This window comes from Bradysia coprophila (assembly GCF_014529535.1).
Source record: "Bradysia coprophila strain Holo2 chromosome IV unlocalized genomic scaffold, BU_Bcop_v1 contig_84, whole genome shotgun sequence".
Taxonomy (NCBI): Eukaryota; Metazoa; Arthropoda; class Insecta; order Diptera; family Sciaridae; genus Bradysia; species Bradysia coprophila.
Window position 1 is genome coordinate 2,950,902 of NW_023503376.1, and position 16,381 is coordinate 2,967,282.

Consider the following 16,381-nt stretch of genomic DNA (forward strand, 5'->3'; position numbering starts at 1 on the left):
CGAGGTTGTCCTATCATCAACATCAGGGAAATTGGCCGAAACAAATTTTTGCAACACGGTCATCGAATTTCGCGATGAATAAGCTCAGATTGCTGCAAATCCGTACGATGAAACGATTGAGTACATCGTTGAGTTTTTCCGTCCATGATTACACACATACAGCTTCACCATTAATAGAAGCTGCCGATATTTTACTAAAAGTGACGAGCCACTAAGTTGCGGAATGCTGATGATATCGTTATCGTTATCAAAATACATCGCAAATATCTGTCAAAACTGTGGTTTAAATCTGAAAACCAAACTAATGTTTTACATATGAACTGAAGATGGCAATTTTGAAGCATAGACATCAGCACAAGTTCAGCCGTCGTTTAAGTCTCTTAATTACAAGTGGTACACAAGTTACATTTAATCTTTGAAATTTATGTGAACTTGACTGCGTGTAACTGTTACCTTGGATTCTTGCTGTTAGCTATGCCTCTGATTGCTTGCCTTGACTACTTGCTGGTCATTGTTGCCACTGATTGCGTGAGCATACACGTAGCCTTCAGCCAAAGCACCTAGCAGGAAAATAGAGGTTGTAACACGTCAAACAGAGTAGTATTTCGATACCAATAATACCATTAGCACCCTTAATGGTAATTTTGCAATGACATTTAAGAAAAAAAAGATATGGAAATATTCGCATAGTGATATGAAAGTACTACTCGATTTTTTTCTATTACCCTGCTAGGTGCTTTGCTTCAGCGTGATGCTGGAGCACGCAGACGGGTTAATCGACCTAATTTTTTTTTTAAATTAATTACTTTGGTGGGGTAATGCGTCCATATCTCAATTTTATATACGTTTGTTTTGATGCAGTCTGAATGTTTTTTCAAACAGTGGCACACCGAAGTTCTGTTTGAACAGCTGTACCGCACTCCAAATTATTCGAGTGCATTTCGCTACAAAGGTATTCGTCGACAATAAATCAAGGGGGAAACCACTGGCCAATATGGTGGCAAATCAATTGCTAATTTCTTTCAATTCGCTTAATTACCGGAGCAATTCCTCCTTGCCGGATTCAGCCTATGAATTAGTATTGTTTCCTGTAAATCCTTATTTTCTAATTATTCCACGATATTTTTCCAACAAAATTTTTTATTGGAAGGAAATACTATGAATTGATGGAATTACAAGGAACTGAGGGGAAATACGAGAAATGGAAAGTAAATGAAAGGAAATGTTAATTAGTACGATGAACGAGGGAGACAGCGAATGAACTGTATTTTCTTTTGGTTTTAATTTGTTCTTGTTTTAATCTGTTCTATTTTATAAAAGTCTATCCTATGATCCTTCGTGTTGAAAAACTATTTTTTTAACCAATCCTGACGATCAGAGTCTGTTTAAGTGTTGCAAAAATTCTCAACGAGCTAAGCCGTCAAGATCGCACAACGTACAGCGAGTGATAAGAACTTTTTTAATTTAAATCCCAACAAAAATCTCTTCGAGAAAAGTGTGACGCAGTCTTTGAAGTACAATTTCTAAAATGAATGATACCGCTAGATTTGACCAGTTGACGCTTTCAGCTTCGTTACGCAAAAATTAAATTTTACACCCAATTTTAGTTCAAAGAAGCTGGCTTAGTTTTTCTCGTCATCTGCCAAATAATTTTTACCAAAAAAAATTTGACTGGAAACAACCAAAATTTTACCAAAAAAATCTGCGTCGCATGTGGCAGATAAATTTTCTTGCTGGTCTGTTCCTGAACATTTGCCACTTTGAGACGCAGATTTTTTGGTAAAATTTTGGTTGTTTCCAGTCAAATATTTTTTGGTAAAAATTATTTGAGAGATGATGAGAAAAACTAAGCCAGCTTGTATGAACTAAAATTGGGTGCAAAATTTAATTTTTGCGTAACGAAGCTGAAAGCGTCAACTCTAGCGATATCATTCATTTTAGAAATTGTACTTCAAAGACTGCGTCACACTTTTCTCGAAGAGATTTTTGTTGGGATATCAGTCGTTTTAGAAAATCGAAAATATGACGAAGAAAGTAATTCTCTATCTGCCACCATTCAAGAAATATCTCTAAAACCCCAATTGACCCACCCATTTCCAACTTTCGACATTTTTCACATATGCCCCTCTGCTCTACTCGTAAAGCTCTGAGACTTTGCCGAAGAAAGTAACTCTCTATCTCTCATAATCGCAAAAAAATATTAGTCCTTTCATCCTACGCTCGAGTAGCTCAAAATTTGGTCACTCTAATCACTCTAGCTCAAACGAATCTGCCCCGATTTTTTTAATTATTTTTTTGTTCGAATCGTGTTACGAATACCTTTCATTTAATGGGTCGCACGCATGGGTTTCAATACAGCTAAGCTACAGCCGAAAACGCGTTCCCGACCCTCGTCGAAAACCACACTCAGAAACCACTTCGAGGTCAATAAAACAAAATTCTGGTTTTTCCTGGGGTAATGGCGTATCACATTTTCATTTTTATGCCTACCCTGAGGTTCCTGCAAAATTTCATGGAGATTGGCTGACTGGTTTCCGAGATCGACCGTCGATAGATAGATAGATAGAAACATACAGAGTAAGTTGAAAGATTTTGATTGTTTGGGAAAAGTCAATTTGGTGTATTTTGTATGAAAAGTGACCAATTTCAAAACGATGTATCTCCGGTAATTTTAAAGCTACATAGTCGAGTGATAGCTCGTTTTGCTCGTATTTGAAGCGAGAATATGATAGAATATGTTTTGTGGTGATATAAACCAAAGGCTAGAAACTGAAATGTTCAGCTATATAAGTATATATAGTTGCCGCGTCTCAAAAAAATTTCTTCGTTCTTTTTTTGGAAGTTAGACTGCGTCAAGTCCTCCGCTATCGCTCCGGACATGATTTCTCGTAGTTCCTGTCAATTCCTTGTAATTCCATCAATTTCACGTATTTCCGTCAATTACTATTATTAGTCTGATATTCCGGCAATTCCTACGTGGGTGTGCAGTCACATACCTGAGTGGTTTACTCCTCGAAATAAATAAAGAGCTACACGTATGTCTCACATTCGCTTGCATGGTGAAGTTGTCTCACATTCGCTTGCATGGTGAAGTATTTAAAGGACTCAAATCAAAGAAAATTAATTATATTGTCGGTGGCTTTTGAACCAGAACAACGCTTTGAACAAAATTAAGATCTTGAAAATATGTTGACAAAAAATCCGTTGATTTTAATTTGCATGACATTCCTTTCACATCGATTTCTTCACGTTACCGGTAAATTTACATATTTTTTTTATTAAATTAAAGTTCATGAAAACTTAAATCGAAATGACAGTGTTGCATCGAAGAGGATTTCAAATTGATTTTTTTTGTGGGCTTTTTCAATTAGTTTTCTTTTATGATTTTCAGCAAGACCCGACAATTTTCCAGATGATATTGAAATAAATAAAGAAAAATTTGTGAATTGGTCGGGAGACATAGAAATAGACAATGTGTGGGTCGCCAGACCTCGTACACAGGATCATATGGTCGACATTGCCAATTGGGCCCATCAATACGGTAAAAAAGTGCGTGTGATTGGTTTTCGCCATTCATTTGCTCCTATAGGCGGTGATCCTCAGATAAACGTCAATGAAACTATCCTAGTCGACCCAACCAAACACCTTACAAAGATCGAGAAAGCGACGTTTTCGATTCCAGACATTCCACTGGTCCTAAATATAGAAGCCGGGGCGACGATGGAAAGTATTTTGACATATGCAGAAGAGTATGGCGCATCATTGTACCATTGCCCGGCTCCTGGAGAATTGTCGATAGCTGGAGTAGTTACAGTCGGTGCGCATGGATCTGGTGCTCCACCATACGGAGAAGATCTGCCACCAGCCTTCTCCGGTGGAACGGTAAGCAATGCGATTGTTTCCCTGAGCGCTGTCGTTTGGAACAGCATAGCTAACAAATATGTTCTGGAAACGTTTGATCGGAGTCATCCCGACACGAAGGACATGATCATCAGTTTGGGGAGAATTCCTTTTACCGGCGTGCATCTAGGATTCGGTAAAAATTACAATTTGGCATGCGATAGTTGTTTTACAATTAGCAGCGAGGAGCTGTACAAGGAACCAGAAGCTTCTAACGGTCATGATACAACATTTTCCAAAATCGTTAACGAAACCGGACGATGTGACATCCTGTCATTTGGAACTGAAAATAAGACTTGGGCCATGGTTTGGCAGAATAAAACGAAACAACCGTTTTTGTCCAGGCATGTAAAAGATCCGTACAACTTCATTTTCAACACAGAGTTTCACGTTGAATTAGCTGAACTCTATTCGGACGTTTCCGGTGTTGCCGGTCCGCTGGTTTCCCTATTCGCTCAAACGCAGCATAAGTTGGCGTTCCTTCTATCATTACCTAGTCTTTCCCTTTGGGGTAAGTCTAAAAATACAATGTTGTATGTCAAACCCAATACCTTGAGAGAGGATGCCGCCGGCTACGCTGTAATCACGAAGCGATCGCATCTTCAGAAAGTGGTGTCTATCATTAACAACATTTACAATTCCTGCCTTACCTCATACCGTATGAAGAACGAATATCCGATGGCTGGACATTTGCAATTCCGAGTCACTGGAGTGGATCTACCGTATATGGGTAGATTCCATGTACCATCATTGTCGCCGGCTCGTCAAGTTCCTGGCTACGATAGCCATGATATAGTTCTCTGGGTAGCATTTACCAGCCAAAGAAAACAACCCGGACTTCATAGAGCATTGAGTGACATTGAAACTCGTATTTTAAACAAATTTCCAATGGTCACCACAAACCCAGATCCCCTTGCATTCGTTCGAGTTGAATGGAGTAAAGGATACGCTCACACGTCGGAGGGTGGTTGGTTAAATCAAAATGTGTTGAAAAATGTAATTCCGAGATCTTTCCCACGGGACGACTGGAATCGATTAGTCGCAACATTGGCTCGTTTGGATGAGAAAAACATTTTTAACACCGTTTGGCTGGACAGTCTGCTTCAGCCCTATTAGGGCTACCGTTATTTTGTATCTTAATGTCTATGGTATACCATCCCAAATAAATCTTTTTTAAATAAGAATTTGTATTGGGAATCATTCTTTTAAAATTTTGATCACTCTTTGTATATACTACAGTCTTGTTATCATCAGACGCTGTTGACCTTCAGAGTGACATTGATGCTTTTGCGAATTGGTGCCTTAGCAATCTTATGACTATTAATGTTTCCAAGTGTAAGGTTATGTCATTTTATCGGATTAAGAACCCAGTGGCTTTTGACTACTCAGTTGGTGATGTTGTTCTGACGAGGGTGTCCGAGATGACCGATCTTGGTGTGTTGCTGGATTCCCAGCTGACCTTTAAGCCTCACATTAGCGTGAAAGTTGCGAAGGCATATTCTATGCTGGGTTTCTTAAAGAGAATATGTTCTGATTTCAAGGATGTGAAATGTTTGACGAGTCTATATAATGCGCATGTCAGGTCTCATCTTGAATACGCTTCCGTGGTCTGGTCTCCTTCTGGTGTTGAGCTCAGCGACACCATTGAGTCTGTACAGAAGAGGTTTGTTTTGTATGCTCTAAGGCACTCGGTAAGGAGAAATCGGAACTATGAGCTTCCCCCGTATGACGAGCGTCGGAGGGTTTTGTGTCTTGAGCGGCTGTCCACTAGGAGGAGGAACGCGCGTGTGTTTTTCTTGTATGATGTGCTGAAGGCCAGAGTGAACTCGCCGAAGTTGACTACGATATTTGAATCGTATCGTCATATCCCTGACCACCCATACGGTTTGCGTCACTTTAATGTTTTTCGTCCTCCACGCCATAGAACGCTTTATGGCTATCATGAGCCGATTGCTGAGGCATGTAGAGAATTTGAAAGATTTACAGACGTTTTTAGAACCAGTGATTCTCGTGAGATTTTTCGTTCCAGGGTGAAGTCCTCCTCACGATGAAGGATCGTTACTGGCTATTCTCGTCGTTGCAGCAACTCATGACACACAATTCATTCGTACTACAAGCATAAGGTGGATTGCAATTTTGACGGGTCGACTGGGTTGCTTCCACTTCCGGTTTGCTTCTTCGTGCTACATCACAGTTAATCGATGTTGGCACCGTAATGATTTTATCAGTCTGATTACTTGGTTTTGTAAATTCTGTAATCTTTTGATAAATAAAATGTTTCAAATCAAATCAGATGGATGGTTCAAAAATGTAGATTTTAGCAAACTTGGTAATCGAGAACCATTATGTTGTATGCTAAATGAATTCCAAATTCGCTAACATTTCTGCCGTAATTTGCATAAGAAACACTTAACGGTACATTTCCATTTATTGTTTTAGAAATTTTAAGTTTCATAGGGAACTATAAAATATTTGCAAATATTGGGACATTTTCACGTAAAAGTTTCTTATGCGAATTATTTGTTGTCATTTTTCGACAAGTAGTTTTTTATGCGTTTTCGATCAGAACAAATTGGTCACTTACTTACTTATGCAATTTTTCTCGATTTTTTTTTGAAAGAAACAACCAGCCGAAAAATAACCACAAATAATTCGCATAAGAAACACTTGTTTCTTATTCCCTTGACTGAAAGTCATGGGTCTTACGGATGATAAACACCCTAAAATGTTTGTCACACAATGTTTACTACTATGATTGATAATGCATGAATGTATGACCAAAGACCTTAAATATAGAAAATGTTTGTCACACTTTGATGATTCCTTGATAACACGATAACTTGACTAATTCTCAACGGATTTCCAAAAACTTTTTTTTAATCGACGGGGAATTGAATTCCTGAGGTTAAGTTCGAAGATGGGCTATGACGGTCGGGTGATCTTAGAGATATTCCCAAAAGAATTTTTGTCTTGTCGGTTGATTCCACGATAACTCGAGTAGTGTTCGATGGATTTCGAAAAACTTTTTATTAATCGACAGCGAATTAAATTGATGAGGTTAAGTTCGAAGATGGGTCGTAACGGACGGGTGATCTTAGAGATATTCTCAAAAGAATTTTTGTCTTGTCGCTTGATTCCACGATAACTCGAGTAGTTTTCGATGGATTTCCAAAATGTTTTTTTTTAATCGACAGCGAATTAAATTGCTGAGGTTAATTTCGAAGATAGGTCATAACGGACGGGTGATCTTAGAGATATTCACAAAAGATTTTTTGTCTCGTTCCTAGATAACACGATAACTTCACGTAATCCTCAACGGATTTCAAAATCTTTTTTATTAGACGGGGAATTCCATTCCCGAGGATAAGTTCAAAGCTGGGCTATAACATAACGGTCGGGGGATCTGAGAGATATTCCCAAAAGAATTTTTGTATCGTCCCGTGATATTATCGTGTTTAAGTTGAGTAATTCTTAATGGTTTTCCACAAAAGAAAATTATAAATACTAAAAAAGAAATTTTTGGATGAAGTTCGTTAATACTGGAATAATATTCTAGGATTTATTCCAAAAATTTTTTTGTGTAATATCTTGGTATCGATGATAAGAAAAAAATTAAAGTTTGGACGAGTGTGAACTTTGCGGCCAGAGCGAAGCGAGGGCCGTAATCACACGAGTTCATTTTTATTTAAGAGGTAAGCGAGAAATTCGCCCCTTTCCAGGGTCTGTTAGCAGACAATAAAACTTAAGAGGCATCGGTGGTTAGCTAAAATTGTTGTATTAATCAATATAATGGAAAAACTCGCACACGTTCGGCTGGGTGTCTCTCACAGAGAGACAGTTGGAAAAATTGTCATCAATAGTAATAAATTAGCATATAAGTTACCATTGCACTATAGCATACCAATAAAAGGTGTCAAAACATGGTCTCATTCTTCCATGTTTTTATAAAAAATACTTTACCAGCTCTAAAAAAAGTGACGAAATTTTCATAAACTGCTTAGTTTTCTCATGGCTGGTCAAACTGCTATAACCAATACCCTCTCTAGCAAACAAACTACTTTTATTAAGGTGGTAAAAGAATCAAGTAGCCTTTACATGTAAATTACAGCGTAGTTAGTCAAAATGTAGAATAGTGTTTGTAAAATACAAAGAAATAAAGAAATAAGGTGTGAATTTGACACAGAGAATTGAGAGTTTGGTTGCTAGAGAGAGTATTGCTTATTGCTACAACCTAATCTGTTTTATGTTGAAAGCTAACAATTCGTGGTCGTTATTGCAGTCGTACATACTTGAAAAATGATTCTGGCGGAAAGATATCATCAAAAGACAGTATTTAAAAATCACCCAAATGTATACTTTTCAGCATAGCATCGATACCTCTTAAGTACTGAAAATACGTATGAGCCATTTTGAAGTACATGATATGAACGAAGTTTTTTATGTGGATTGAGAATCTGTGGTATTTAAGTAAAGGGAATAAGAATCTCTAAGCTAAACTTTGCTACTGGACGCATACCCTTGTACTTTTATATAACTTTTAGAGTGATTTTTTTGCTCGGATTACAAAAATCTTCTTGAGAAAATTAGTCAGTCAGTCAAGGGATCTGACCCATCCCAAAGATGGGGCCTAGTGTAAATTACGGCAGATTTGTACGATAAAAAAAAAAACCAAAGTAATGGATGTTACACTGTAAAATTCGACCGACATAAATATGATAGCGAAAAACTGCGTCGAAGCTTTATTTTTTGTCGTATCACTTTGAAGCATCGTTGAAAAGTGGAATATTTCCTTAACAAATAGGAAGAAATGGAAAATATTTAAAATTTCAGTCTATGCTTACTTTTTAGCGATTGTAGAGTCGTACGTTCTACGGTCGAACTTAAGAATGTAGCGCCTATAATCATGGCGCGGAGCAAAGTATGAAAGAAACTATTAATCGAAAACTGCAACTTGTATCCAGGCCCGGACATTAGAACATTTGCCTAGGACACAGCGATTTGGGATTTGGCGGTGCAAAATTTTAAAAGAAAAAAAAAATATTGTGGAAATATTTAGTTCAAATAAATTTTTTCGAGTTGAATGTAAAAATGTACAACTAATGAAATCGTAAATTTCGTACCACGGACTAAAAGTCTTTTTTAGCGTGTGAGAGGTTTCCAAAAAGACTTTTAGTCCGTGGTACGAATATGTTTCATATTGGACGGACAAAAAATGGGACGAAGTGGCACTTTTCGGGTCCTAGGTATGAAAAATTTATTTTAAAAATTTCGTTAATTTCGCTCGCTAGTGAAATTACATAATTTTTGATTAGGAGAGGGCTATCCGTTCATATTTTTTTTCGATTTCCAATCGAAATTTTTCAACCGAGGTCTTTCTCTTATTTCTTTTCTATTTCCAAATTTTCCTACTGAGGCCATTCTCTCATTTTTTTCTTCAATTTCCTACTTAGGCCTTTCTCTAAATTTTTTCTTGGATTTCCTACTGAGGCCTTTCTCTCAATTTTTTCTTCGATTTCCTAATGAGGCCTTTCTGTTAATATTTCTTTGATTTGCAATCGAAATTTTCCTAAAGTCGGAGCATTATAATTTGATCGATTCTTATCATATAATTCATTTTTAAATAATTGTAGCTTTCGAAGAAATCATTTCGAAAACATTACAGTATAAAAGCTTAGACACGTGCATTTGAACGGATTACCCGCAGTAATCTGAAATTTTTTCGAAATGATTTCTTAAAAAACTACAATTATTTATAAATGAATAGAATCGATCAAATTATAATGCTTCGACTTTACTGAGACCTTTCTCTCATTTTTTTCTTCAATTTCCTACTGAGGCCTTTCTGTTGATTTTTCTTCGATCTCCAATCAAAATTTTCCTACTGAGGCATTTCTGGAAAACAAACAGAAAGGCCTCAAAGGAAAAATTTCGATTGGGGAAACAAAGAAAAAATTGAGAGAAAGGCTTCAGCTAGAAAATTATGATTTGAAATTGAAGAAAAAAATTAACGGAAAGGCCTCAGTAGAAAAATTTCGATAGGAAATTACAGATTTTGTCGATTTCGTCGAAACTTTGCCCGACTAAGGCAAACAAGTAATTTATTTGGAAAGGTTTTAGTAAATTTTAAAGGTTTCGGTTTCATTAAAACATTCAACTCCTGGCACAGCCAGATCGACAGCGAGAAACATACTAGATATCAAAATATGAATTGAAAGCATTTTTGCTCATTTTGTCTAGGATTCGGTTTGAACTAGCAACCTGTGTACAACTCTGCCGAGACGAGCAAAAATAAAATCATTTCAGATATTTATTTGTGTGTCACATTCTCACATTCACATGAAACTAAAACAGAACAGTTCACTATTTCGCTTGCATTGCTTATTACATTATAACAGGCACGCATGACTAATGTATTATCGTTATCACCATTTCATCGACTGATCTCTCTTCATACACTTTGTTCCCCGTTTTCGTATTATAGTACGTACAAAGTCGGCATTAATTCAATGCCATCGGATAGTACAATTTACCCGACAGAATCAATGAAAGCACTGACTAAGTTAATCAATCAATGTACGCAACTTATGAACTCCTACGGTTACGGCGAGATTAATATAACGAAAATACTGCTGGGTACACCTGCATGCCAGAACCTTTGGTCATGTACTCTAATTCGATGAAATGCATAGTTCTAAAGCATTCAGAAAGCTGGAAACTCCCAGAGCTGGATAATTTTAACTAGGCCCGAGAGAGACCATTTACGGTATCCAAATCTGATTTCCCAATTTTTCCCGGTACCCGCTGCAATTCGACCAAATTTGCCGGTAAAAATGTTGGGTTTTTCGGGTAAAGAATATTTGTTTTCAATCTCTCTGTTTTTTCAAATATCATCAGAAAGGCGGGAGCGGAGCGAGCAAAAAATTTTGTGAAGCCTTACGGATGAATAAAAATATCAAGCAAAACATCGTGAGCGGAGCGAGTGAAATAAATTGACTAGTAAATGTCCGGACATTTGAATTCTGTTCCTTTGAAATAACACGGGTACAGAGGAGGAACTAGGCTCTTTTCTGGTCATTTCCCAATTTCTAATAATTTTTTCGAATTTATTTTCTCCTTTTCATTATTTCTTCCCACTGTGCCTGGTATCCTGGACGCCCATTACTTGCACACGCACGATTTTAGAGTTTTTGTTAAAGTTCATCCGATCGAAGACGTACCTCACGTTAAGGCTGATACAAGAAGACGCAGCATCTAGAGTTTGACTTTAGAATTTTAATGATTTCATAGTTTACAAGTAACGAAAATTTGGCTAAAATACATCCATGAACGGAAAACAAGATCTTTGTGGTTCCAACAGATCAATCAAAAAACAAACCGTACCGGCTAGTCCTTCGTACAAACTAAATGGACAGTCAGGTGTACGGGATCGTTGCAGAAATTCGGAACTCTTCAGAAATTCAGCGAACTTCGTTGCACGATGCATGTACTTGACTTCTCCCGTTAGTCGGTACATAATCAAAAAAACATATCCATTGCCGGCCACACCATGACATATGCCAGGTCCTTTCCGTAGTAGCCCGTAGTGCCATATCAAATCGGCTGCTCTTCGACACGAATGCAGATACTTTTCCTCCCTGAACACTAAGTACGCCTTGATCAGCAAGTAAACAGCTCCGGGTGCACCATGACACCAATGAATTAGGGGATTGTCATTCGGATAACTTAGGTCTTCCATTGCACAGGGAAAGTTTCCGTCATGATCTTGAAGTGCTGCAAAAAGATTGGAATCGGTTGTGCGACGCCTGAACTCATTTACTGAACTTACCGACGAATCCGTCAATTGAATTCTTGATGTCAAGCAGTTTCGTTTTGGATATGTTTGTAAAGTTGGGGGCATCTCCATTTCGCTTGAACCACGGTGATTCCAGCATCATATGAAGAATAGAACAAAGACCATGCGCAGCTCCCAAATATTCCGTTCCGTGATAATGATACATCAGTGGGAAGGGTGATCCTTTATCGGCTGAATATTGTCTTCCACTATTGATCATCACTTGACAGAGTTCGCTGATTCGATTGTCCTCAAACGGTTGTGGCATCAATTGCTTATTCAGCCAATAAATTCCACTGAGATAGCCGGCTCGGCCAACTAAACAATATTGTTGTCGGTGATAGAACGACGAAATGTTAAATGAAAAAAAGTGTTTTACCCAACACCTCATCGCTGCCATATCGACTGAAATGCATCGGCTTACACGCTTCGTATCCCGTTTCGAACGCTTCCAAGTCTTTCTTCATTTCATCCAAATTGTTTGCAGTCGATGAAATTACTGCGGCTACGCAATAAATGCCAGCATTTCCACACAGAAACGAACAACGTTCGTCTCGCGACCTTGACTGGGTGTATTGCTTTGCTTTGCTTTTAGCATCATTTATATACAATTGAGCATTTACAAGCGGTTGCAACTCCTTAAAATCATGTTGGGATTGATGCAGTCTCAGAAACATGTACGCGATGCCTAGCGAGAACAAAATCCTGGGCCCATTGTAAACAGACACTTTTTCCACTAATTTCGATTGCGCACATCAAACTTACCAGCATTTCCTACGTACAAATCGCCTCGTTTATCCGCATTTCTCTGTGCCTTGGCTGGATTTGTGTGCAGTAAAATTGTTGCCACATATTCGTTTATCAAATTGCGAACGAAACTACCGTCCACAGAAACTGCACCGCCGCGGTAATCCTCATACGGATTGTGAAAACAACGATCCATCGCAAATAATCAACCGGTTAAATCGTTAAAATATTTATTTAGACTTTCATGCTCACAATTTCGCACAATCTCTGTTTATATTCATGCCACACAGGGTGCATGCGATGCAACAATATGATGCAATTAATACCCATACAATCAAACATACAGTGACAGTGAAAATTGAACGCAGTTTGACAGAAAACATATGTTTTTGTGTATAACATTCTGATGACAGATCAGAAGACAGTTCTTCTTCAAACACGTTTACGCCGTAAATTTCATCATCCAACAAAACATTGAAAAACTACTTGCAAGTCAATGAAGTGTGCTCGAACCGCCACAGCACTCATACGTCATTCAGTTAGTTGCCGATGTTCCTTCAGTACAAAATCCATACGACCCATTGACCTGCAAAAACTTCTCCTGACAATGCCGCGAGAACCAAAACACATTGCGGAGGCTCAAAAGCAACGTCTTAAAATCAAACAAAAATCGCAAAATTATGTTCCCGGTACGGTGAACGTTCAAGTGTTAGGATCGGGTGCGCCTGGTTCTCCGGCCTCTATCTATTTGTTCACAGATCAGTGGAGGTTTGTGCGGAGATTCTCCTTCAAAACCTCAGTTGTTTGTAGTAAATCTGTGAAAACGGTTCCGTAGATACTTGTTCAACTGTGGCGAAGGCACTCAGCGACTGGCTCACGAACACAAAACCAAGTTGTCACGGCTGGAGCATATTTTTATGACTCGATCGAGTTGGGAGAGAACCGGTGGTCTACCTGGATTGAGCCTGACACTTCAAGACACCGGTGTACCAAATCTAACTCTTCACGGTCCGGATGGTTTGGTGAGTGCTGAACGTTTTTTTTGTATCGGTTATCGTGAGACTGATTTTATTCACCGCAGGGAGACCTATTTTCTGCGATGAAACGCTTTGTAATTCTGAAAGATTTAAAAGTGGAAGCACCGACGTGTGAGGATGGTCCGATTTACGAAGATCAGGTGTTGACGGTAAAAGGAATTTCGTTCGAAAAGTAGGAGTTTTGTGCTGACCGAACTTTGAGCAATCGAAATAAATTTCCAATTTTTAAACTCTCCAAGGAATGTGACTGACACAAGTGCGGACAACGAACAGCAAAACATTTCGCCATCGGTTGTGGACGACACAAACTATTATTCTCTAGAAAATGACAACGCCACCGGCGAAGTTTCAAATTCCTCATCACCACTTACAGTAGAATTGGAGAGAAAATGTCGTTGTGCCTCAACTGTTATGTCATTCATTTGCCGCCTAAAGGTAATTCTTGGTTGCTGTAGAATCGCATACATCGATTGCTTTAACGAGATCTGATTTTTATTGGAAAGCCTCGAGCTGGCAGGCTGGACTTGGAGAAATGCGTTGATAGAGGAGTCCCACCTGGTCCGCTATTAGGACAATTGAAAAATGGTTGCAGCGTAACGCTACCCAATGGAACAACCGTGCATTCGAAAGACGTTTGTTCAGCTGATGATCCAGGACCAACTTTCATAGTTGTTGACATACCGTCGGCAGAGTTTTTGGATAGTTTTAAGGAAAAGGAAGAACAGTTCTTGTTGCATCAAAGTGCATCAGCTTGCGAAGACCAAATTGCCAGTTTAGTGATTCATTTTTCACCTCAGCACGTCATAGACGAACCAGTCTACCAGGATTTTATGAAAAGGTTTGCCAAGAGCACGAAACATTTAGTGTTGAACGAGACAAACAGGTACGTCATGACTTATGACAGAACCCAGCAGAGCCTAATATTTGGGAATCGTTTTTGAGAATTTTTGGGAATTTTGGGAATTTTTGGGAATCTTTGGGAATTTTTGGGAATTTTGGGAATTTTCGGGAATTTTGGGAATTTAGGGAATTTTTGGGAATTTTTGAGAATTTTAGGGAATTTTTGGGAATTTTAGGGAATTTTTGGGAATTTTTGAGAATTTTTGGGAATTTAGGGAATTTTTGGGAATTTTTGGGAATTTTCGGAAATTTAGGGAATTTTTGGGAATTTTAGGGAATTTTTGGGAATTTTGGGAATTTTCGGGAATTTAGGGAATTTTTGGGAATTTTTGAGAATTTTAGGGAATTTTTGGGAATTTTGGGAATTCTCTGGAACCCAGGGAGTACAGGAACTAATCAACGATTTTGTAAAGATTTTCAGGTTACGTGTCGTCTCACCGCATTCAGATTCAATTGAACCAGTTGAACGAGAACGTCTTTCCAATCCTGGCGTAAGTGTCAAGACTACCAAAATGTCTGCGAATTATCCTAAAATCTCCAATCTTAACAGGGAATACCGAATGGATACCGAATGCCACAACAATGCCGTCAGTCACAAAAAATTCAAATCCGACGAATCAATAGTCACAAACGGCGTTACAGACGCATCGCCGGATGTAACAGAACCGCAATGTGAACCGGCAATCACATCAACATATTACCATATGCGACCGTACACTGGATTCGATCGTAGCAATGAACAGACTGTGTGCCGGGATGAGTATATCAACGAATCTGCGGCGATTCCTGGCTTCATCGATTCGTTGAATGAGTTGAAACAACAACTTCGTCAGAGCTATGCAAACGAGAAGATTTCGCGGGCCGACGAATATCCAAAGATTTTGTTTCTTGGCACCGGGTCCTGCATTCCGAATAAAGTGAGAAATGTCAGCGCTATTCTCGTGCACACAACGTGAGTTACTTTACGTTTATTGGTGGCGTTTTGTTGCTGACACAATGGAGTTAATTTTTCAGGCCGACGTCAAGCATCTTGTTGGATTGCGGCGAGGGAACATGCGGGCAGATTATTCGTTTTTATGGACCGGAAAAAGCGAGGGAGATTCTGAGAAATCTGAAAGCCATTTATATTTCGCATTTACACGCGGATCACCACTTAGGTTTGATTGGAATATTGGAAGAACGTCGACGCTTGGATACATCACCAATAATGCTGCTAGCTCCCATTCAAATTTCGTCATTCCTGGACTTTTATGACAAAAGGATTGATTCGATACGCAACGAATACGTCCTGGTCCCGAATGGTGATTTGGTAAGACACATACCACTGTGAATACCTTTCGCTCACCCAAATTCTCTTTCATTTAACATGCAGCTCGACCAGCCCTTGAGCGACGAACGTACCGCAGAAATCGGCCTAAACTATATAGAAACCTGTCTCGTACGGCACTGTCCGCATGCATTCGGAATAGCATTCGAAATAAACGCTGACGAGCCATTCAAACTGACGTACAGCGGAGACACAATCCCTTGCCAGGAACTCGTACGACTCGGCCAAAATTCCACTTTACTCATTCACGAGGCAACGATGGAAGACGAATTGTTGGAACAGGCTCAGCATAAAATGCACAGTACAGTGTCGCAGGCAATCGAGCAGGGAGTGAAAATGAGTGCCAAGTACACGTTGCTGACGCACTTCAGTCAGCGGTATGCAAAGATACCGAGACTGGAAGGCGACATGAGCACAAATGTGGGCGTTGCATTCGATAACATGGAGGTGACCGGGGTGGATCTGAAATATTTGCACGTAATGTTTCCAACGTTGAAAGTGTTGTTCACCGAGCATTGCGAATTTATGGAAAACAAAGCTATGAAACGAATGCGTAAGGAACAAAGGGCCGCATTGGCTGGTAAAGTTTGATTGTTACTGTTGAAAGTATGGAAAGGAGAATAAAGTTGCTGAAACTTA

The 16,381-nt window shown here is 38.9% G+C and overlaps 3 protein-coding genes across 3 annotated transcripts; 2 read left to right on the forward strand and 1 right to left on the reverse strand.

Moving 5' to 3' along the window:
• The first annotated feature begins 3,147 nt into the window (after positions 1-3,147).
• Positions 3,148-5,056, forward strand: LOC119072828. The gene is made up of 2 exons (XM_037178128.1): positions 3,148-3,256; positions 3,392-5,056. The coding sequence occupies exons 1-2, from the start codon at positions 3,187-3,189 to the stop codon at positions 5,014-5,016; spliced, it is 1,695 nt and encodes a 564-aa protein (XP_037034023.1). The 5' UTR covers positions 3,148-3,186; the 3' UTR covers positions 5,017-5,056.
• A 6,096-nt stretch (positions 5,057-11,152) lies between these two features.
• On the reverse strand, positions 11,153-12,773 carry LOC119072834 (lanC-like protein 3 homolog). The gene is made up of 4 exons (XM_037178142.1): positions 12,497-12,773; positions 12,111-12,419; positions 11,726-12,049; positions 11,153-11,670 (listed from the first exon to the last, which is right to left on the reverse strand). Exons 1-4 carry the CDS (start codon positions 12,672-12,674, stop codon positions 11,210-11,212), a joined length of 1,272 nt encoding a protein of 423 aa, XP_037034037.1. The 5' UTR covers positions 12,675-12,773; the 3' UTR covers positions 11,153-11,209.
• On the forward strand, positions 12,774-16,381 carry LOC119072831 (ribonuclease Z, mitochondrial). The gene is made up of 9 exons (XM_037178139.1): positions 12,774-13,246; positions 13,314-13,500; positions 13,560-13,687; positions 13,755-13,950; positions 14,019-14,398; positions 14,829-14,906; positions 14,966-15,367; positions 15,430-15,724; positions 15,788-16,381. The coding sequence occupies exons 1-9, from the start codon at positions 12,975-12,977 to the stop codon at positions 16,331-16,333; spliced, it is 2,484 nt and encodes an 827-aa protein (XP_037034034.1). The 5' UTR covers positions 12,774-12,974; the 3' UTR covers positions 16,334-16,381.

Coding starts and splice junctions, on each gene's coding strand:
- LOC119072828 (XM_037178128.1), top strand. CDS start 3,187: ATGTTGACAAAAAATCCGTTGATTTTAATTTGCATGACATTCCTTTCA. Junction 3,257..3,391: donor TCGATTTCTTCACGTTACCG/GTAAATTTACAT, acceptor TATGATTTTCAG/CAAGACCCGACAATTTTCCA.
- LOC119072834 (XM_037178142.1), bottom strand. CDS start 12,674: ATGGATCGTTGTTTTCACAATCCGTATGAGGATTACCGCGGCGGTGCA. Junction 12,420..12,496: donor TTTGTACGTAGGAAATGCTG/GTAAGTTTGATG, acceptor TGTTCTCGCTAG/GCATCGCGTACATGTTTCTG. Junction 11,671..11,725: donor TTCAATTGACGGATTCGTCG/GTAAGTTCAGTA, acceptor ATCTTTTTGCAG/CACTTCAAGATCATGACGGA.
- LOC119072831 (XM_037178139.1), top strand. CDS start 12,975: ATGAAGTGTGCTCGAACCGCCACAGCACTCATACGTCATTCAGTTAGT. Junction 13,501..13,559: donor TTCACGGTCCGGATGGTTTG/GTGAGTGCTGAA, acceptor TATTCACCGCAG/GGAGACCTATTTTCTGCGAT. Junction 15,368..15,429: donor GCTATTCTCGTGCACACAAC/GTGAGTTACTTT, acceptor TTAATTTTTCAG/GCCGACGTCAAGCATCTTGT.